At 36.4% G+C, this 23,696-nt stretch overlaps 1 protein-coding gene across 2 annotated transcripts; it reads left to right on the top strand.

The window, feature by feature from the left end:
• Positions 1-5,106: 5,106 nt before the first annotated feature.
• Positions 5,107-23,696, top strand: DDX59 (DEAD-box helicase 59). Of its 2 annotated transcripts, none has more exons than XM_031937100.1 (8): positions 5,107-5,194; positions 6,665-7,473; positions 9,968-10,135; positions 12,754-12,843; positions 16,175-16,426; positions 17,875-18,027; positions 19,968-20,096; positions 23,155-23,696. In XM_031937100.1, exons 2-8 carry the CDS (start codon positions 6,676-6,678, stop codon positions 23,416-23,418), a joined length of 1,854 nt encoding a protein of 617 aa, XP_031792960.1. In that variant the 5' UTR covers positions 5,107-5,194; positions 6,665-6,675; the 3' UTR covers positions 23,419-23,696. The 2 variants fall into 2 exon arrangements, with proteins under 2 accessions (XP_031792960.1, XP_003767605.1); XM_003767557.4 differs by lacking the exon at positions 5,107-5,194 and adding an exon at positions 5,281-5,376 and having other exon boundaries at positions 6,675-7,473.

Here is a 23,696-nt window from a genome sequence, read left to right as displayed (position 1 = left end):
AGGGATAATGTAAAAAATTACCCTGGCATGGGTTCTGTTAATAAAAAGTTATTAAAAAAAAAAAAAAGAATTTTGCTTTAGATTTTTACAGGGACATATTGAGAGGGTAAATGTAATGTTCTTCTCTAAAATTTATTGTTCTCTGGGAGCAGCTTTCTTGGGGGGCTTCTGGAGGCAGCCTTCATTTCAGTTCAGTATAATCACTCCAAATGCAGACAGAAGTTAAAGTCCAAATCCTTTATTGTCTCCTTTAAAGTCTTGTCTCCTTCACTTAGGGATCGGCTAGTTTTCTGGAGGCCTTCTGTAGTCTTGACTCTGAGAGCTTAAGCTGCCTTTTTTGGCTTGTGAATCTCCTCCACCAAATCCTGGCTTCTGAATGTCCCAAAGTTTCTAGTGGGCTTGTTCTCTAGTGGGCCTGTCCTCTAGTGGGCCTGTCCTTTAGTGGGCTTGTCCTTTTTGGCCCTGACAGCTTCTCCTTATATATGCTCTTTTAAAGGTATGAATCTTGTGGAATTATACTAAGTACTAAGTACGTGTAAATTAGAGAATCATTATCTCATCAATTCCACTGACTTGGCACTTTGTAAAAATCCTAACAGGTAGATCTACTTTCTTTTGTACCTAAATCTTTGTAAATCTCAAGTCTAAAATCCCATTGTTCAGTTACATCATAAAATCCATTTTATCTTCAATAATCCCTCATCTGCACATGCCCTCCAAAGCTACAGTATATATCTCTTGTGAAGTGAGACAGAAAATATCTTGTTAACTCTAAAGGGCAGTTTTTAAGTAATATTCAAGGACATCTAAAGACACTTCTCAAGATGAAACTTTTGTTCCCATCACTCACAAAAAACTGTATCCTAAGAATAATAACTAGCATTTATATAGCATTTTTAAAGTTTCAAAAGCACTTTATAAATATTTTGCTTTGTTGTCACAACTTAGGAAGGTCAGTGCTATTATTATCCCCACTTACAGATGAGAAAACTCTGGCAGACAGAAATTAAAGATGCTTGCCCAAGGTCATACAGTTCGTACCCCATGCCACATTGGAACTCAGGTCTACTTTGACTCCAGGTCAAAGGATGGAGGACACTGAATAAAATATCCTGCAGAAGGTGGAATTTGAATCTAGTCTTGAATCCAGCAAGCAGAGGGGAGAAGGACAATTCCAGGCATGGGAAAAATCAATGAAAAGGCACACTTACATTGCAGAATATTATATGGGATGAACAGAAAGAAGGTAGAGGATGCTGGATTTTAAAGTAAGTGGAGGGTAATAAAGTGTAAGAACACAGGCAAGATAGGAAGAAACCAAGTAGGGAAGGGTTTTAAAAGCCAAATCGAATTTTATATTTTATCTTGGATATAACAATAGGGAGCCCTTGGAGTTTATTGAATAATAGGTTGACATGATCAGACCAGTGCTTTAGGAAATTTCTTGACAGCTGAATAGAGAATTTTTGAAACAGGGAGAGATGAATCATGAAAGTCAGGGAGAGAAATTGGCATAGGAAACCGCCAATGAAAAGGCAGAGTTAGGTGGTGGAATGTTGTATGTGACAAACAGAAGGAAGGTCAAGGATGCTGAATTTTAAAGTAAGTGGAGGGAAATAATGCCAGATTGTAACTCAGTTCTACTTTGACTGTTAGTCCACTATACCAGTTGCACAACTCTACTATGCCTAGAGCAAGAAAAAGTTACATTAACTCTGCTAGGCTTTAAAAAAGCAGAGTATTTGTATAAGTATATTATATGGGAAACAGAGGAGAGAAGAAAGGTAGAAAGCATAGGAAGGTACAAAAAAATAAAGAGGGGTATAACCTTTGGGCTCTTATAATCTCAATGCTTGAGCCAGTACTTTATTAAAATAAGGTAGCAGCAATCTTATAATGGGTCTTTCCTGATCACAGAAAGGCTGGTCCTCCAATCTTTGGAGGATCATAGATCTAAAGTTGTAAGGGATCTTCTGCCATAGTCCAAATACATTTTGCAGAGCAGTAAACTGAGAACCAAAGAAGAAGTTTGCCCAAGTTTACAATCCGTGTATCAGGCAGGAGGAAGTTAAGAGGTACAGTGAATAGAGTGCTGAGCCTGGAGTCATGAAGACCTGAGTTCAAATCTAGTCTCAGGCACTACCTATGTGACTGGACAACTCAAGCTCTGTTTTATTTAACTCACTGTACCACTTAGTTGCACTGGTCTACTTATAAAGGGATTTAAAGTCCAAACTGAGGATTTTATATTAGATATTGGAAATGATTGGGAGTCATTAGTTTATTAAATAGGGAAGGTGATATGGTCAGACCTAGGTAGGTATATCAATATGTAGCTGAGTGGAAACCAACAACCTCTCCCCATCCTGCCCCAAACCCCCCCAAAAACCAAACTATTGCAGTAATATCAGAGGAAACGCATGATAGAAAGTAAAATTAACAGGACTTAGGAACAGATCGGATATGGGGGGAGAGAATGAGGAATCCTAATGAATGCCACCCTAAGATGGCACTCAAATTTGAGCCTGGATGATTACATGCATACCTCATTTTATTGCACTTTGCGTTACTGAGTTCACATTGCATTTTTTAAAGAACAATTTGAAAGTTTGTGGCAATCCTACATCCAGCAACTCTATCCATACCATTTTTCCTAACTGCAGGTGTTCATATCATGTCTCTTTGCTACATCTTGGTAATTCTTGCAATATTTCAAACTTTTTCATTATATTTGTTATGTGATTGATGATCTTAGATGTTACTACCGTAATTGTTTTGGACAACAAATTTAAACAATAAATGTTGCATGTATTGACGGCTCTGGATTTCCCTACTCCCTGAACTATTGAAAGATATTATAAATTTAGTTGATAAAGCAGCAGAAGAGCTTGTGAGAATAGACTCCAATTCTGAATTAAGTTCTACTGTAAGTAAAATGCTATCAAATAGCACTGCATGCTACAGAAAGAACTTTCATGAAAGGAAGAATCAATCTATGAGGAAAATTTCATTGTATTAAGAAAATGCCACAGCCAATCTGTCCTTTAGCAAACACCACTCTAATCAGTAGCCACCAACATCGAGGTAAAGACCCTCCACCAGCTAAAAGAAAATGATTTATTGAAGGGTCCGATGATGGTCTTTTTTTTTTTTTTTTCTGAGGCAATTGGGGTTAAGTGACTTGCTCAAGGTCACACAGCTGGGGAGTGTTAAGTGTCTGAGGACAGATTTGAACTTAGGTCCTCCTGATTTCAAGGCTGGCGCTCTATCCACTGTGCCACCCAGCTGCCCCAACAAAGTATTTTTAAATGAAGGCATGTTGCAGTGTTATTTTGAGATGATGATCTTAAATCTAACTGAAGTATTTGCTTATTTCCAATCTTCTGGTTCTTGGAGGAACATAGATCTAGAATTACAAAGGACCTCAAAGATCATAAAACCAAATCCAAGGGTGTACTCACAAACATATGTACATAGATATGATCAAGAATTTGAACTTAAATCCTCTCAGTCCAGATCCAGAGTTTAAACTACCAGTCCACTAAGACATGCAAGGTCTTCACTAGATTGGAATTGACATCAGGAGGAAACTCTGAATGTTGGATGGAGCTTTTATGATTCTGTGCTCCATCTTTACTTTTTTTGTTGACATCCCCCTTTGCATAGATTTGTAATCACAGAATCAAAGACTTAGAGCTAGAAGGGACTTCAGAGATTATTGGACCAAGATAGTAAACTGCATAGCCCAAATTCAAAAACAGATGCTCCAATTCCAAATAATGTACTCTACGTTGTACTCCTAACTATGCCACGATAACTGCTTTACCAGGTGAGCTGTGAAAGTACTCTCTGTCATTTCAAATACTCCCTCTTTTTGCTAGATTCTTGCCAGATTTCCTTGTTCAGGATGATATCCTACCATGCCTTCATTCACTCTTCAATTGGGATTCCTGAGTCTCCATGAAGGAGGGGAACTGGGAACTGTTCCCTTTACTGAAGCTGTGTTCCCTTTAAGATTATCACTCTGAGACTGTGTCCCCTTTTCTGATCTCAGAGATCAGGATCTCCCAGGCTCCAAGGAGTCTGGAGACAGGGCCCATCTTCCCAGGATAAAAGAAGCAATACCATTCAAGGGCAAATCAACTCCCGTAGAAATTCTAAATTCTCATTCAATTGAGAAATCCTGATCTGATAAACTCAGGCTGATCACCACCAACACCCCCCCCACACACACGCAAGATACTCAATATAACAGCTTCATACAGCTGGGCTCAGCTCCTTGCACAAGCCCGAAGGTAGCTTGCTCAGCTGCTAGGAACCTTCTGCTCGCTGAGAAAGCATTCGTAGCGTCAAATTCCATTTCCCCAATAGGTCTTTGCCACTATAGAAGTCAGTCCTTTAGCGAACTGATTTCCATCCAAAGATAAACTTTCATTTTGCAATGAATAATTCGGGAGTAAGTGAATCCTGCAGCCAAATAAAGGGGATTTTTAACAAGTCTCTTATCGCCACTAACCTCACGACCACCAGGAATTGAGGGGACCCAAAATTTGATCAACCAGACCGAGTTACCATGGTTACCATGCCCTGGGATTGGGCGTTCCTTTATGTGTCTATTAGGATGCACGTTATTCGAAAGAGGATCTTTTGGTTTGTATCTGCGTTTCCGCACTTAGCACGAGCCAGGCAAACTGGAAGCGTTTAGTAAATGCTGGGTGACTTGACTGCCAATTGCCGCACTCGGCAGGCTTCCGCAGTACCGGGCTTGGCCAGCGCGGAGAGCTCGGCTCACTAGCCTGGGTGCTAAGGCCCGAGGAGGGCTGGAGGGGAACAGACTCCCTCTCGCAGGCCCGCCCACCTCCGGGAAAGCCCCGCCCTGGGCCCGGCCCCGGAAATGCGCGCTGGCTCCGCGTCTCCCCGCCTACGGTGTGGGGCTCTTCCTTTTTTTCCAGGCCAGACTCCGCCTTCGCCTCCCCTAGCTCCCCTCCCCCACCGAGGATCCTCTCCCGCCGCTCCCCGACTTTCCCTGCTCTCCCGAGGGGAAACCCGGGGAAAGCGGCGCGCGAGCCGACCGGGTGCGCGTGCGCACCAGCTGCTCCAGGGCCAGGCGCGGCTCGCCACGACCTAGGCCGAGACACGGGTCCGGAGCCCGAGTTCCCCCACACGGAGCGGACGCGCCTGAGGACTTCGGAGGGTGAGATGGCCCCGAGCGTCGACCCGCTCCAAGGGAAGGAGGAGGAACGACTTCTCTTCCTTCCTGTTCTTTCCTCCCTCCCAGTAGAGGAAGATAGACGGAGGAAAAGGAGGAGAGAGGAAGTCCCTTCCCAACTCTTGCGGCACCTCCCGTGGACACCCTTACTTCCCCGCCCCCTCCCCGTATCCTAGCAACGCCGCTGACGAACAGCTGCGGGACGAGGTTGGAGGGAGGGTTGGGGCTAGGGAAGAGATTACGGGGAGTGGCTGCGCGGCGGGAGCACTCGGCTCCGCGGCAGGGAGCACTCGGCTCCGCTTAGGGAAGGGCGTGCTGGGGCTTAGTGCCTCCCACCGCCGTGGTCGGGATGGGCTGGTCCCAAAGTGAGGGTTTTAGGTGGTTAAGGGAGGAGAAGGGGACTAGTCTAGACCTCTCCCTGGACTCTGGCCATCCGGGAGCTCCCAGGAATTGCAAACTTCGTTTGGGAGAAATGTATCTGAATTGCGAAATGGAAAGCTAGACCCTCAGCTTTTATTGAAATAATTTTTAAAAGTTTGAAAAAAAACACACGAGTAGTTTTCCTCCCTTTTTTTTTTTTAATTTGGTAAATGCGAATGATTACAGGAAAATCCGCATAAAATATATATATAATCCTTATAAAAGGATTTTTGCCTACTCACTATCATTTTGTTTTCCTGTTAATGTGGTTAAAAACAAGTTTCTGCTACTTCTCAGATAATCCATTAGCTGGTAGAGCTTCCTTTCTGTTCTGTTTGAAACAGAACAGAAGTTCTGTTGCCCCAAAGTCATGGTATTTGATTTTTTAAATAAGTAACATTAGCCACCACGAAGCGGTTATTGAATGCACTTTGCAGACAAATAATGACACTAGACAAGATCAGTATTTCGTTGTATTCCTCTGTCAGTAAGGATCCTCCTTAGTGTCAGTAAGCACCTACTATGTGCTGGCACTGTCCTAAGAGTGAGTGTACCAAAAAAAAGGCAAAAGGTAGATTCTGCCCTCAAGAAGATAAAAATTTAATGAAACAACACACAATCTAATTTATATTTAATTATATTTAAATATATTTAACATCTACTGGTCATCCTGCCATCTGGGGGAGGGGGTGGGGGGTAAGAAGGGAAAAATTGGAACAAGAGGTTTGGCAATTGTCAATGCTGTTAAGTTACCCATGCATATATCCTGTAAATAAAAGGCTATTAAATAAAAAAAAAGAAACAACACACAAACAAGTTTGTACAAACAAGCTATGTACAAAATAAAGAGGAAATAATGGAAAGTGGAAAGACATTAGAATTAGGAGGGCTTAGGAAAGACTTCAAGATTCTAAGTCCAGTATCATATAGGTGATAATCTTGTGCCTTTTTTTTTTTTTTTTTTTTTGGTAAAGAATGGTTTGGGAGTGGGGTGGAGGGAGGGTATAAGTTTCATTTATAGCTTTTCCTCAACAGCATACTGAAGGATGTTTATTCCAAGATCTCTGAAAGTCAAAAGGAATGCTTTTGACGATGAAAAGAGTTGTGTGGCTAAGAAACTTAAACCACAAGAAGAAAAACTGTCATCAGAAGAAGAGAGAGAGATCCCAAATGTTGCCTTAATGGGGGAAGAAACCTCAGTACCATCAGAGGGACACAGCCCTGACTTAGACTTCCTGCCAGATTCAGACAACCCTTCTGCTGCTGTTGGCTTAGGTGAGCAGAGTGCTAAAGACAGCTGTGTTCCAGAGGAGCCAATAAAATCTTTTTCTAAAACTCAGCGCTGGGCAGAACCGGGGGAGCCTGTCTGTGTTGTGTGTGGTCGTTATGGAGAATATATTTGTGATAAGACGGATGCAGATGTTTGTAGCTTGGAATGTAAAGCAAAACATCTTTTACAAGTTACTGAAAAGGAAGAAAAAGTAAAGCTTCTGAAAGTCAGCTCTGAGCCCGAACCTCCCCCACTTGATGCCCTTTTTGCCTATAAAGAACACCCCTTTATTTTAAACCTTCAGGATGACCAGGTTGAAAACCTTAAGCTACAGCTAGGAATTTCAGTCCAGGGCCAAAAAGTTCCAAGGCCTATCATAGACTTTGAACATTGTGGTTTTCCTGAAGTTTTGAATTATAACTTGAAGAAGTCTGGCTATGAAGTTCCAACTCCCATTCAGATGCAAATGATTCCTATTGGACTTTTGGGAAGAGATATAGTGTGCAGTGCTGACACAGGCTCAGGGAAAACTGCAGCTTTCCTACTTCCTGTTATCATCAGAGCTTTGGAAAAAGTAAGTTAAAGTTCACATGTACAGTCTAATCTCTGAGTCCCTTAATATCCTGTTCTTCTATATTGTAAAGATATGAACAGAACCACTGGGTGATAACCTTTTTTTATTTTTTTAACCTTAAAAAAAAAAAAAACAGAATTGTAAACACTATTTGCCAGACTGGGATAGCTAAAAGGTACAGTGGATATTCCTAGAATCAGGAAGAAGACTCATCTTGAGTTTTAATCTGATGTCAGTCACTTACTAGCTGTGTGACTCTGGGCAAGGCTCTTAACCCTGTTTGCCTCAGTTTCCTAATCAGCAAAATGAACTGGAGAAGAAAATGGCAGAACACTCCAGTATCTTTGCCAAGGAAACCCCAAATGGGATCATGAAGAGTCACACACAACTGAGATGATTGAACAACAACAAAAAAACCAATGAAATCAGGATCAGTCAGCTCCTCAAAATTATTGTAGAACAAAACACAGAATTTCAAGTTGAAAGAAAGACTTCACTGTGATATTTCTTATTTATTTAAAAGCTCATGTAAAGGAAAAACACATTCACTTGATAGAAAGTTTATAAAAGAAAATAGCTCAAACACATTTTCTTGTCAGATTTTCAATTAATAATTTTCAAAATATTTATCATTTAAATGAAATTCTGAATACTTCTAATTAATATACACATATGTGGGGCAACCAGCATAGATGGTTTAGAGTCCCTAAATAAATAAACAGATAAATAATTTGGAAGAAAACGAGCATATCTGTTGGTTATTAGCCTTTGTTTTTGAAGAGGACCAAAATAACATCACTGTATTGGGGTCATGGTATAGTCTGACTGTGGATGATATGGTAAGATGAGCTCAGAAGGCTTTACCACAGGTAACCACAACCACAGGTTGGACACAAATAGTCTATACACAAACATTTGGAATAGTGTTCTCTCTAAATATGCACATCTTACTTTTCTTTTGAGCTAGTACAATTCTGCTTTGCTTATAGAGCACAGTACCTTTTTTGATGTGGGCATGTAATATTAGATGATCTTTTGCCAGTGTCTCCCATATGGCACAATGGATTCAGAGTTTTTCAGAGAAACTTTGAGAGTGTCCTTGTTTCGTTTCTTCTGACCTCCATGTGAACACTTGTATGAGTCCTCTATAAAGTAGTCTTTTGGGCAAATTTATATTTGGTATTCAAACAATATGGCCAGCCCATTGGAGTTATAGAATTTGAATGCTTGAGCTGAAGGACCTTGGTGTCTGGTGCCTTATCTAGCTAGGTAATCTTTAAAATCTTCCTAAGACAATTTAAATAAAAGTGATTCAGTTTCCTGGCATGGCACTAGTATACTGTTAAGATTTCATAAGCATACAATAATGTGGTCAACACAATGGCTCTGTAGACCTCTTTTATAGTCAGTCTAATACCTCTTCTTTTCCACATTTTTCTTTGGAGCCTTCCAAACGGTGAGCTAGGTCTAGCAAGGCATGTGTCAGCCTCATCATCTGTGTGTACATCACTGGAAAGTATACTGCCAAGGTAATTGAACTTTTCCACAACATTCAAGACTTCTCCGTTTGCTGTAACTAGTGGTTCCACATATGGATGGTGTGATGCAGCTGGGTGGTGAACCTCTGTTTTCTTAGTGTTGATTGTTAGGCAAAAAGCAGTACAAGCAGCAGAAAATTGTTCTATACTTTGTTGTATCTTAGCCTTAGAGGTTGCATTGAGTACACATTAAAAAAAAAACAACAGGATATAGAACAGAATATATAAAAATAAAACAAAACTTTTTATGTGTACCAATTTAAAAGGTTATAAAAAACTATCCATAGTTGGATATTATACTATTAACTGGTATCACCATAATCAGGTACCCTACCATATTAAAACAAATGGCAGCTAATAAATGTTTCAGTTTCCTATCTTCTGTAAGTAAAATGAGAGTTTTATAGTTCAAAGGCATGAGTGCCAAATCTAAAATAAAATTACCTGTAAAGTTCTAGGGATACAGTGGCTGGATGAATGATCCAAAAAATGAGTAGGTCCCACAAATGACCAAATTTATTTGTGAATGAAATTTGTCTTCCTTCCCACTTTAGAGTGCATGTACAAAACAAAACTTTATGGGAGATCTTGAAAGCAAGACCTATCCTCTCCTATCAACAGGATAAGGAAAGTTTTTTTGGAGGAGGTAATATTTGAGGCTGGTCTTAAAGGAAAAGTAGGAATTTATTAGGCTGACACAAGAAGAGAAGGAATTATTTGGTTGGGAATAGAAGAAATAACCTGAGAATAAAGGAAAGATGTTGGATCTGGCAGAGAGAGGTTGATAGATCACAGAACAAGAATGGAGAAAAAATAGCATAAATGAATTGCACAGACCTCAGAAGGTAAAAAATCATTAAGGGATAACTAATGGTGAAAGAAGAGTTCTTACAGGGATAAAAAAGATTTCATAGTTGATATTTTTAATGAGTTTTTTTTCCTTCCTGTATTTCTAGAACATAACTCCGTCAGCACTTATTCTCACTCCAACCAGGGAATTAGCCATTCAGATAGAGAGACAAGCTAAGGAGCTAATGTGCGGCCTGCCAAATATGAGAACAGTTCTACTTGTTGGAGGTTTGCCTTTACCTCCCCAGCTCTATCGTCTGAAACAGAGTGTTAAGGTAAGAGCCAATAGGGCATTTATAAGCAAAGGAGGAAAGCAAAGTTTATGTCCAGAGAAACTTGTAGGATTTAGTTTTAGATAGACTTTCCTAGCAGACATTTTCTTCTCGATAAATGTAATTTTCAAGGAATAATATTAAAGGAGAATAAATGTAATTTCCAAGGAGTAATATTAAAGAATAAAGGAACTGCTGATTGCAGGGTTAAGAAATAAAGGGAAGTTTAAAAAAAAAAAAAAAAGAAGAAAGAAAGAAAGAAAGAGAAGTGATCAATGAGAAGCCTGCTCAAGAATGGGTCAAAACCAACTTAATTTGAAATGATAACTAGACTGAAAAATGAATAGAATTCCATTAATATGATCATCCCATATTTTAACACAGCATTTGGCAATTTCTTGTGACTTCTTTGTAAGCAGGAAAGAGGAGAAAGGAATAAGAGTTTATGTAACATCTATGTGCCAGTCACTGAGTTAAGGGGAAAGCATAATTACTTGATGGAAAATTTAAGGAAGAGTAGTATCTTGTAAAGAAATTTTTTACAAACTTATTTACAGCCTTTTCCACAAACATTATCTCATTTGGTTCTCACAACAACTCTGTAAGATAATTAGGTAATAATAGTTGCAGTTGCTATATAAATATGTGTCAAGAACTATGCTAAGAGCTTTACAAATATTATCTCATTTGATCTTCAGAGCAGCCTGGGATGTATTTTACAGTTGAGAAAACTGAGGCAAACATGGGTTAAGTATTTGCCCAGGTTTAAACAGCTAGTAAGCATCTAAGGCTAGATTTGAATTTGGGTCATTCTGATTTCAATCCCAGCACACTCTCCACTGTGCTAATATAGGCTTGATGATAGTTTATTAGGTAGATTTATAATTAATTATGTTAACCAATCTAAAGAGTATTTTTTTAATGGGTTGATGTCATTATGGTGGGAAGTTTCTTGTGGAGCGTCAAGGGACCTATCCTTGACTGTTTTATTCAACGTTTTTTTAAAACAATGTCATGGATGAAGACATAGAAGAGAATGATCCCATGAAGCTGGATAGAGTAACTAACATGTCAGATGACAGAACCAAGATCCAATAGAGATAGATAGGTTAGAATGATGAACTGGACCTAATAAAGTGAAATTTAATGGAGAAAAATGTAAAGTTTGACACATGGATGCTGAAAATCAACTGAGCTAGGATAAAAACCAAGATACTAGACAGTAGAGGACTGAGAAAATGATTCAACTCAGAATAAATCAGCAGTGTGACATGATAGGCCCAAAGCTAATACAAACACAAACTGTACAAATAAAAAATAGAGCATCCAAAACGAGGGAGTTTATGGCTCTACTGCCCTCTCTGTCACATCAGACTAGATCGGAGGTGTTCTAGGCACAATATTTTAAGAAGGACATTCACAGATTGTAATGAGTCATGAGGAAGGCAACCAAAACATTGAGGACACTGGAAATTATGCTTTACAAGGATTAGTTGAAGGAACCACCAATATTCCAGTTAATTCTAGCAGTCTGGAGTCTTTACTATCATGTGTTTTAGAGGAAGGCTTAAAGCCTAACATGAGACATCCCAGAGGTGGCAATTAAAGTCACAAACAAGGATGTTGCTGAAACCTTATTCACACTGTTTCAGAGTAGGATGAGGAAGAGGGGCCAGTGATGGTGCTGCAAGGGATTGCCTTTATATTTGGCACACTCAGGATTTGCCAGTCTATTCACTCCCTTCTGGTTGATGAGCAGGATGCCTAAGTCTTTTGTCACCTCTTCATTAGGATAGTATCATGATGTAGGGATGCACCATGGATTTGTACAGAGAAAGAGGAAAGGCTCTCTCTCAAGTGCATTTGCTTCGTGTACTCCTCCAATATCCTGGGTATGGAAATGCTAAGAAGGTCCCACCTTTATACATATGTGGCACGGAAGTTTCAAGAAAAAGACAAGTAGAATGAGCACATCTAGAGCAGAAGCATCCTGTGACAAGTATCCAAAAGACCCAACAAAACCAAAGGCGTTTTTTTTTTTTTTTTTTTTTTTATTGAACAATCGGAAAACATTCAGTTTGAAGAAAAGATTTGGTGGGAAAGAGAGGGAGAAAGGAGTGCTGAGAGCAGACTTCTAGCATTTGAAAGGTTGTCAAGTGAAAGAAGAATTAAACTTGATCTTCTTAGCTCCAGAGGGTAGAATTAGAATGTAAGAGTGTGTGTTATAGAGAGGCTCTATTTTGGCTCAATAGAAGGAAAAACTTTCTAAGAAGTAAAGTTGTCACAGGGATGAGGAATGGCCATGGTAGAAGGATTTATTGTCTGGATGCAATTGTAATAGACAATCTCTTAAATCTTTTCCCACTTTGCAATTTCAGTTAGTAAACATTTATTAAGCACCTACTCTGCCAGACACTGTTGATTTTGACATTGAATTACTATATGGTATATTTGAAAGGTAGAATAACACTGTATTTGTTAAGTCCTTTGTTGACTTACTATATATAATTTATTGGAAGTAGGAGGGACCAACCTTACATAGGAAATTACAAGTCTCTAAATCCATTCCCATCTCCCCATTTTTTTTCCCTCCTTATTTTGCTTTTCTTTTTTTCTATAAGGTTATAATAGCAACTCCTGGGAGACTTCTGGAAATAATGAAACAGAGCTCTGTGGAACTCAATGGTATAAAAATAGTCATCATAGATGAAGTAAGTGTTTTTAAAAATATGGATTTTTAAAATAATAAATTGTGTAAAGTACCAAATAATGTGATTTGAGGCAATTTTTAATGTTGCCTATATCTAAATATAGGGTTCTTAACTTGCTGTCTTTAGATCTTCAACAGATCTGTGGATTGATGTATAGAATCTGTGAACTTGTATAAGAAAAAGATATATATATATATATATATATATATATATTCTTATTTCCACTAACCTTGGGTTTCCATTTCAGTTTTATACATCTTATTTTACGTATTTAAAATCTGATTTTGAAAAAAGGGTTCATATACTTCACCAGACTTGTGCCAAGGGGGTCCATGGCACAAAAAAAGTGAAGAACCTCTGGTGTCAAAAAAGCAACAAAGCCAGGGTGAGCCACATATACTCAAAGGACAGTAACCTTTCCCTCTGATCACTCAACATGCATTTGCATACACAAGGTGGTACTTTTTTGACTCAGGATGCTGACCGGAGCTCCTGGGAAGGGCAATGCTCTTAAACAGGGAATTAAACCAAATTTATAAAAATAAGAACCATTCACCATTGATAAATAGTGAAAGAATATAAATATGCAGTTTTCAAATGAAGAAATCAAACTTATTAATAGCCAAAATTCTCTAAATCATTATTGATTAGAGATTAAACAAATTAAAACAACCTAAAGTACTGTACCTCTCACACCTGTTGGGTTGGCTAACATGACACAAAAGGAAAGTGACAAATGCTGAAGGTGATATGGAAAAATAGGGACATATATATTGTTGGTGGAGATGCAAAGTAATGCAGCCATTCTGGAGAACAATTTAGAACTATGCCCAAAGGACTATAAAACTTCATATACCGTGACCCAAGCAAATACTAGATCTGAATCCCAAAGAGATCAAAGATAAAGAACAATACCTTTATGTACAAAAACATTTATAGTAACCCTTTTTATGATGAAAAAGATTTGGAAACCAAGGGGATACTCATCATTTGGGGAGTGGCTAAACAAGTTAAGGTATATGAAAATGATTGAATACTATTGTGTTATAAGAATGATCATGGAGTTAGTATCAGAAAAACCTGTAAAGACTTACATGAAGTGATACAAAGTAAAGTGAACAGAACCAACTTCTGATGTCATGTGGCTAGAGTTAGGAAGCCTGGAGCCTGGAATAGATTGGAGTCATCATTAGAGAAGCCTTTCTTGATTCTTCATCAATTATAGTGTCTACTTCTAGGGAGTGCTTTGTATTTAAGTGTGTGTGTGTGTGTGTGTGTGTGTGTGTGTAAATATATGTACAATTAAAATTTGTGTATGCTGTATATTCTTTTATGTACTTGTCTAGAATATAGAGTAGAGATTATTTTATTCTCTGTACTTGCATTCCCAGTGTCTAGCACGATTCCTGTCACATAACTGGATTTGAAGAAGAGAATTTATGAAAAAAATCAAAGGCTCTTGTTATTAAAAGAAAAAAAAAAGAAAAGAAAGAGTTCCGTGAGCATGGAGGCATTATAGAAAATTACTTATATGAGAAAAAATGGAAATCCTCATTAAAATCTTTTTTTTAAATGAAAGAAAATCAAGAATCAATGACTGAGCCTAGAAGTTGGGGAATTTGGTATGATAAGGAATTTGAATAGGATCCAGTGAGACAGACAAAATAAAAACAACTATTACATAGTATCACAGAAGTCAGTTACAGTGACAGTGCAGTACTATAAACAGGTAATAGAGAATGAGGACTGGGGAAAGATTTTTGGATTTTCCTGGGAGGATAATATTTTGAAATTGTTGAAATTTGAAAGTATAATTTTGATGAAATATTGATGTTGGTATCTAGATAACGAGGGGTTGATAGTGGAATGAAAGGTGATGAAATGGAAGCAGCCAGGAATATACTGTTTATTTGAAAAGTTTGGCAATAAAGGTTTTAAAGCATAGGAAAACTTTAAGATTGTTTTGCCTTGTCCATTGAGTCTCTTATCTTCTTCACCCTTGACTTTTGTATTTTCAGGGTAAGAACAATAATTCATATTTATATTATAATAGTTTGAACTTTTGATAGTTATCACCCATTTAAATAAGATGATGCTATAACAAGGTATATAATGTTATAATCTTTAATAATCCTTTGAATTTATACCGTATATTAATGAATTAATTTATATAAAATGCTTTGTAAGCACTAAAGTGTGATATCAATGTCACCTAGTATCTTTCTTATAAAGTACTTTCTTCCCAACAACCCTGTGAGATAGGTGCTAACAGAATTATTATCCCCATTTTATTTAAAGATAAAGAAACTGAGATTCAGTTGTAATTTGCTCCAAAATGCATTATGAGGAAATCTCAGAAGCAAGACCAGAAATCAGTTCTTGATTTCTTGTCCAGGGAACTTTCCATTTTATTATCTGACCTCTCATGTCCTTTTTACTACTAAAGGGAATAATGTATTATATTTTCCACTCTTTTTTTCTAACTAGATAGAGGTAGTATTATTTCTTAAGCTTATACACAAAAAACTGAAATTCAGAGAGAGTATCTTCCCTAAGTCCTATGGTTTTTATTGGCTAAGGCATAGAATTTTGGCTTTTGACTTTCTTATCCAAAATACTTCCCACTAAGGCTCAGTACTCTAAGTACACACACACACACACACACACACACATCTCCTTTAGAGTTGATCTTTGTTTTAGATTTTGGCTTTGGGCAGTTTTTTTTTTTTTAAATAGCTTTTTTTTTTCATTTATTTTAAAACTTAAATAAAAAAAATGAAAGAAAAGAGAAAAAGAAAAAGAAATTGTTATATAAAGGGATTCAAAATGTTAATATATTTACATTTCAAGAAAATGTATGTAATAATAAAACACATTGTATTCAGAATTGTCTAGTTTTGCTTCCCTGTAGGTTTTCTTTTGTTGTATGCTGTGAACTTTTTAGTTTATTCTTTCTTTTCCCTTTCTTCTCCGACCACCACTACCACCACCACCACCACCACCACCACCTTCAAGTAGGCTATAGTTAAACATGGATATATTTACATTTGTGGGACAATTAGTTTTTCACATGTGAGTGACTCTAAAAAGGTAGAATGAGATGGTAATATTAAGATACAATCATTTGCAAGCTAATTTAGAGAACAACAGCAAATTTTTTAGAATATTTGAGTGCCATGACTAAGTTGAATGAAGAGTTAAAGAACAGTGAAATGTTTTCTTTTATTTTGTCTTGTGTGATGGATGCTCATAATATTTCCAATATTGAAGTGTCAGCCACTTTATTTTTATAAATGTAGCATTTTTTAACTTTGTAATGATTTCATTTTAGGCTGATACCATGTTAAAAATGGGTTTTCAACAGCAAGTTCTTGACATTTTAGAAAACACTCCTCATGATCGTCAGACTGTTTTGGTTTCTGCCACAATTCCAGCAAGCATAGAACGTCTAGCAAACCAACTTCTTCACGATCCTGTGAGAATTATCATTGGAGAAAAAAATCTGCCATGTTCCAATGTCCGTCAGATTATTTTGTGGGTAGAAGAACCTTCCAAAAAAAAAAAGTTATTTGAAATCTTAAATGTGAGTAGAGAAATATACTTTTACAATTAAAGTCTGGCAGATAATGGGAACATTCTTTTCTCTAAATTTTTACAGTAATGATTTTAGATGGAATTGATATGAAAATTTGATACATTTGATTGAGCTACTAATTTTTTTTCCTAACTTTTCCTGAAAGTCTTAAGAAAATTAGATTTTTAGAGTTGAAATTTTAAAAATTGAAATTCTTTTTCTTTTAATACTCTTGAATTTGAATGGAGAAAAATCTTAATAATTTCATTTAGAATCATAGATCATAGGATCCTAGATTTAAGGTTAGGATTTTAAAGAACTAGAGGGACCTTAAGGGCCACTAAGTCAAACCCTTCATTTTACTGAGAGGAAACTGAGGCTGGTTAAGTTATTTGTCCTAGTGACTATATGAGAAAGGATTCCAAAACAAGTCTTTCCGACTTCAAGGTCAGCATTTTCTCTTTTTTGTGCCATGTATGTGGACACTGGCAAATTTTTTAAAGTTTAAGTAATGAGAGTACTTTAATTATATATGGTACTTTTCCTTCTGCAGGAAGTATTTAAAGTGTGCTCATTGTCCCTGATGACTTATGATTTGTTTTCAATGCATTGATACTGGGGTAGAAAAGTGCAGGGCTGAGAGAGCCAGAGAAGATTGCATTATTTTTCATAATGACTAACAATAAAGTAATCAATGACAAACAATAAAGTAAATGAGAAAGAGGCTTACCCATTTGAAACTTCTTCATTCCCCCAAGCTTATTTAACCTCTTCATCTGGAGTTAAAAACTAGTTTTAAGTGCATAAGGGAAAATTAATTTTTATTTATCACCACATTTATTTTTATTTTTAGGATTTAAATTAGAGATGAACATTTCAGTATTCTTATTTGAAGAATGTTTTCATTTTTTCCCCAATTAACATGTAAAAACATATTTTAACATTCATTTTTAAAAATAATTTTTTAGTTCCAGATTCCCTCCCTGTTCCCCAGCACTCCCTATTCCTTGAGAAGGCAAGCACTTTGATGTAGCTTTTACAAACAAAACATTTCCACATTAGCCATGTTGTGAAAGAGAATATAGACAAAAAAAATAAAAAGAAGAAAAATGGAGAAAATTTTAAAAAGTATGCTTCAGTCAACATCCAGACTCTATCAGTTCTTTCTCTAGAAGTGGCTAACATTTTTCATCATGAGTTCTTCAGAAACTTAAAACATTTTAGTATTCTATAATTCTTAAGGGAGTAAGAAGTATATTAGTCTGACCCTAATTCTCTTTTCTGAGAAGAAGGAAAAATTGGGTTGTGGACACTTGGGAGAACATTTTAAACAAAATGGTTTGTTTTTCTTTTTAATCCTATGTCAGTTGTAATAACTATTTAGCCTGTTTGCATTTTTCACCATAGTGTGTTGTGAATAATCTAAAATAGTTTTTTCAAATGATTTTTTTTTTCAGGATGAGAAACTCTTTAAACCTCCAGTGCTAGTGTTCGTGGACTGCAAATTAGGAGCTGACCTTTTGAGTGATGCAGTTCATAAAATCACTGGGTTGCAAAGCATATCTATGCATTCAGATAAATCACAAGTAGAAAGAACAAGGATATTACAGGTTTGACTCTCCTATTATGTATGTTTCTTCCAAACAACCATATACACTATGTATATGCTGTCTCATTTCCACTTATGTGTTATTACTCAGTTCTTTTAGATCTTACTGTTACCCTAAGACTTTAAATGAAGTTTATTATTAATCTTTGAAATAGAAATCAAATCCTCATGAGTTTAAAATCCCATTCATTCTGAAGTTGTTAGAATTTGGGCAGAATTTTTACTAATATAGTTAATAGTGTTAACAAAATTACCGGAGATTATGGGGATTTTAAGTTACTTAGAAGAACAGATTTTTTTCAAAATTTGGAATTATTTGCTCATTAAAACAAATCTCAGTTCCAATAATTTGCCAGTCCCTGGTCTAAGTTGTCAGTATTCTTTTAATCTTGACCAGTATTATCTGTAGCCCTCAAGGGTGCTCAGAATCTCTCATTTTATTAGTACTTAAAGTTAGCACTCATATATAGCATTTTATAGTTGGGAATATATGAAAAAGTTTCAAAAAATGACAGTGACAGGTTTACAGCTATAGAACCACTAATACATAGGTCAGCTGGATGTGGATTAAAAAGAACTAGTCTCTGTCATTCTAATTTATATTTAATTTAAGAAACATTTATTAAATGCATGGCATTGTGCTGAGTAGTAAGATGACTAAGACAAAAATCAGAATCTTGCATCTAGGATTTTAAATTCTACTGGTTCCATCACTTTCTAATCCTTCCCCTCTCCACCATCAACTACTTCTCCTTACCCCCAAAATATTGATTTTCTAGAAAGAGAAATGGATTTGGCTGGATTAGTTCCTGCAACAGATATAGCATTTGTAGGAGTATAGGTAAATTTTATCCATGAAGAATATATATATATTTGAAAGAATGTCTCCTTTCTTTTCATATAATACTATGTGAAAACCTCCTGACTTTTTCCCAACTCTGCTCAAAATGTTATCAAAGATAACATTAGGTAATCATTGAAGGGATCTCTGAGTCACATATACTTTGAATCAAATTATGTCCCCCATGACCCTCATGAGATAGTATATCCTTCTTATACCATGAAAACAAATCACTTTATTTGCTTCCATCTTCTTGTTCTTAACTTTTAGAAATGAGGGGGCTGGACCAAATCCTAAAGTTCTGTGATCTGTATCTTGCATGTTGTTCTTGCTTTTAAATCACAAATCAGGCTTTCCCCCACTTTTCTGACAGTGGAAACATATAAGCCTATTTACTATGAAGCAAAGAAATTTATAACATATAGTCTGTCTGCAGGGTATTGAGCTTGGTGCTAAGTGATCAATATTATGATCCTTGCCCTCAGAAAGTTTATAGTCTATTTAGAGAAATAAGACATATTCACATATAACTTTATTATTGTCCAGTCATTTCAGTCATGCCCTATTCTTTGTGACCCTACTGAGGGTATCTTAGTCTAGATTTGAATTTCAGGCCCATCATTCCTTCCACTTCATTACTTAGGTGCCCTCATGTAACAACTACATAAAATAGAATCAAATAAGTACATTGAAAGGTTTAGACAAATGCTGGAAGAAATAGGAGGAACTGAGGAAGAAATACCATGACAGAATGAAAAAAGCACTGCATTTGAAGTCTGGGAACCCACATTCAAATTCTGACTAATTTTTACTACTGCATGAAATTTAATCTTGTTCTGAGCTTCATAAAATGGGGGTTTATATCAGAATCTCAGAGCTGTAAGAAATAATCTGTATAGACTAGGTTGCCTTTTGGTCACTTTAAGCTCTACCTAAATACGAAACAAGTTCTAGTGGGGGAATATCGTGTAACACCTCATGGAGATGATCTATGAACTAATTCTTCAAATATAGGTAAGACTCTAGAAACTCTGTGATTATTCATATAGAAGCTTATATTTTAATTACTGCAACAAAATGTGCATTGCTTTTTTTGGCAGGGATTATTTCAAGGAGAGTATGAAGTCGTAGTAAGCACTGGAGTCCTGGGACGAGGATTAGACTTGATCAATGTCAAATTGGTTGTCAATTTTGATATGCCTTCCAGTATGGATGAATATGTACATCAGGTAAAAAAAGGTTTTCTGTGATATCCTAAATATATGAGATAAATATATTTTGGAGTTCCCTTTTAAAATATGATGCTCTAATGTTTCTGGGAGCCCATTAACATGAATCTTCCCTCTATTTTCCAATAGAGATTACTATTTAAATGAATACATTTATACCCAGCAAAGCAGAACCTTTGAGAACCTTTCTGTTTGATGTAAATCTTGTCTTTTATGAGTTCTAACATAAAGAGAATTTTTCTGTTCCCACAAAAGCCTTCTGCACACTTCCTTAGCCAGAACGTGCTAGGATTAGAATAGAATTAATTACGAATCATTTTTCTTTCTTGTTGCTTTCACCTGCTAAGATAGTGGATGGGCGTCTACAGTGGGCTACTAACAAGGAACACTTTGGGATCTGGGCCGTGTGCCAAGGACATCCACTCTGCAGCTACAGATATTTTCAATTTGGCAGCTGCTGATGACTTTCAGAGCCTGTTCCCTGTTACAGGTTTGCAGGGATGAGGTACCACCCAATATTCCATCCCTACCTTGTGTCTCTTCTGGAAAGAAGGGTTTATCTAGATTTTTGATTGGCAGTTCTGGAAATCACCTGAGAAATGAGAGCTGTAGAAGTGTACATCCCAGTAACTTCCAAGATCACTTTCTAGAGCCAAGGATAGCAGCCCTGGCCTTTAACTTCTGAGTTTGGTCTAGTTATTCCCCAGTTGCTTGGGAGCTATTTTTAGGTACCTATGGAAATTAGAAACATGATTATAATGACTCTGTGTATGTGTGTGTATGATAAAATCTTTTTTTTTTTTATTTTTGAGGCGGTCCTTGGAGGTGAATTTTCTATATTGCCAAAACTTGCCTACTTGCCTCTGATGGGTTTTTTAAATTTAACCATTTTGAGGAAAATCTTTCTAATAGGAGCTGATACTTTTCCTGCTGTTTTAATCAGTTTATATTGAATGTACAGGTATAGATCAATAAAGATTATTTGATCCACTATGTTTATTGTATAAATAGGGAACTAAATGCACAGTACTTTGTACAGCACTTACACAAGCAGAATTGGAACTAAAACCCAAATCTCCTGACTCTTAACCCAATACCCTTGTGTACTATGTTGTACTGACAAATCCAGATTGAATTTATTAGCATCAATTATCATGCTGGGTTGTAATGTATCAGTGTTGTTGAGGAATGTCCTTGAAAGGCTCCAGACTGTCTTGGCTAGTTTTGAGTGTGTTTCTTAATTTTCTTTTTCTCTTCCCTCATTGCCAGCTGCCTTTTCTTGTTGCTGACAAGACTCTTGTAATGCACCGTTGCTGCCACTCAGATTTTGCTGTGGGCTAGAACATGGGGTTAGTTATTATTATGTGAAAATGAAAGTCTTTACTACTAAAGTGTATGGACTTTGCAGGCTATTTAGGCTGCTGGGGGTAGAGTGGTGGTAGAAAGGAGCAAAGTGAAATGTCTTTTAGTTCCAGATTTGTGAATGTATTTCCAAATGGTTCTGATAAGAGCCTAAAAGTTTGACTTGGTTAAAGGGAGGATATTACTTTGTATTAGTCAACAGCCTTTCAATTATTATAAAACCTGCTGGAAACAAAAGGACTTAATCCTGAAGAAACTAGGTTGTAATTAATTTTTTAAAAAAGATTTATGGGAAGGAATATTTTATGTAAAAAGAACATTGGACAAGAAGTTGGGAGTCCTCTATTCTAGTCATTATTCTTCCAGTAACTCGCTCTGATTTTGTAAAAGACACTTTACTTGAAAAGCTTGGGGTAGATGATTCCTAAAGAACCTTTTAGTTCTCTAGCATTATTTGTGCATTTTTATGTCATTTGTGCATTATTTAAAGTGTTGTTACTTATAAATATATAAATATGGAATGTGTGATAAAATACTTTTCTCAAACTAATAAATATGAATCTATCTAAGGATTATACTTTTTAAAAAAAGAAAAAAAACACTTGATTTTCAATCAGTGTGACCAGTTTTTGTACTAATGTAGATTGTCTTTTCTTCATACCTTGATAAAAGACTCTGTTTGCTACTGTAACAAAAACAAAAGCTCTTCAGGAACCTTGAAACTAGTTAGATTGATCCTTAGAAGACAGGTACATTATCCATTTCCAGACTTAAACATGAAATCTTTTCATGTTGGTAGGACCTATCAGACCTTAAAAACCCCAGGGTCTCCTTCATGCCATAATGAAAGATCTGAGCAGCATTTAACTAGAGGATGCCTTTTATCAACCAGTATGAATAGATCATGGACTATATGTGGAAACATGTCCATTTGTAGATGAGAAGGTTTAGTTATACTGGCAGACAGACATCCTGACTTTGGGAATGTTGATGAATTGGTTGAGGCAAGTAGCAATTATTTCCCACTTGAGAATAATTTGGGTTTATTTTGCTTAGCTTAAGTTAGAGATAATTTGATGTTTACATTAACATCAACTGTTTTTCAAAGTCCTGTGGCTCAGTAGTTAATTTTGAATTATTTTAAAAGGCTATAACCAAATATAGAAAATCAATCTAAACTTTAACAAATTTCTGGAAATGGCCTATAAATCATTTGAATGGAAATTAGTTATATTTGCCAAAGTCTTTCTCTAGGTGGTCTGTCAAGGTTCTCTTTTAGAGAAGGAGGAAGATCAAACCTGTGATTTCACTGGTATTAGGAACTTAGAGTAAGAAAACCAACTCCCTATAGCACAATCCCTTTAAGTCCTCAGAGGAATGCTTTAAAAATCCACAAGTTCATTTCTTTGTGTGGGAATTTATTATGATAATCCAAGAGAGTTTATTGCTTTCAGACACCATTTATGAAATAGATTTAATTTCATATTTCAGGTGGGATTAGTATTCTAAAACTGGTAGATAATCTCCCATTTAACTAAAGATTATAGCCTGAGTTCTTTAAAAAAAGTAATTTCTGTTCTTAAGGTTTGACAATAAGTTAATATTAGTAATACTTATTAAAATTATGTATTTTCCCTTTTCTTTCCTCTTGAATAGAGGCTAAGATTTAAAATGATCCTTTAAATTTCATTTACAGGTTGGAAGAGCAGGAAGATTAGGTCACAGTGGAACTGCAATTACTTTCATCAATAACAACACAAAGAAGCTTTTTTTGGATATTGTGAAAAGAGTCAAACCAACAGGATCCATTCTTCCTCCTCAGTTACTAAACTCTCCTTATCTCCATGAACAGAAAAGAAAAGAACACCAAAGAGTTAACCAGGCGCAGAACACCCTAGTTACTGGTGATAATCTTATGGACATTATTAAAAAACATGATAAAAGTCATTCTCAAAAGTAACTATTTGTGCCACTTTGGATAATCTTGTCATTGTGCAATATCAATGAAAAATCTGCAAATTACTATCATATGGTATCTAAATAGAGCATATTTATAAGGTAAGAACATAAGGATGATTGTATTGATAAAAATGTCAGACTTAGACAGCAGAAGTTTGCACACAGCTGCTTTTCCTTCCTATTCTCTCTATAATGAGTGAGATTGAAAACAAAGGATCTGTTTTTATCCTCTCTGCAGAATTATTTTGAGAAGATTAAACATCTTTTTGCTTTAAAAAA

Source organism: Sarcophilus harrisii, chromosome 4 (genome assembly GCF_902635505.1).
Source record: "Sarcophilus harrisii chromosome 4, mSarHar1.11, whole genome shotgun sequence".
Classification (NCBI taxonomy): Eukaryota; Metazoa; Chordata; class Mammalia; order Dasyuromorphia; family Dasyuridae; genus Sarcophilus; species Sarcophilus harrisii.
This window is presented reverse-complemented; position numbering and strand designations above follow the sequence as displayed.

Coding starts and splice junctions, on each gene's coding strand:
- DDX59 (XM_031937100.1), top strand. CDS start 6,676: ATGTTTATTCCAAGATCTCTGAAAGTCAAAAGGAATGCTTTTGACGAT. Junction 7,474..9,967: donor TCATCAGAGCTTTGGAAAAA/GTAAGTTAAAGT, acceptor CTGTATTTCTAG/AACATAACTCCGTCAGCACT. Junction 16,427..17,874: donor AGTTATTTGAAATCTTAAAT/GTGAGTAGAGAA, acceptor TTTTTTTTTCAG/GATGAGAAACTCTTTAAACC.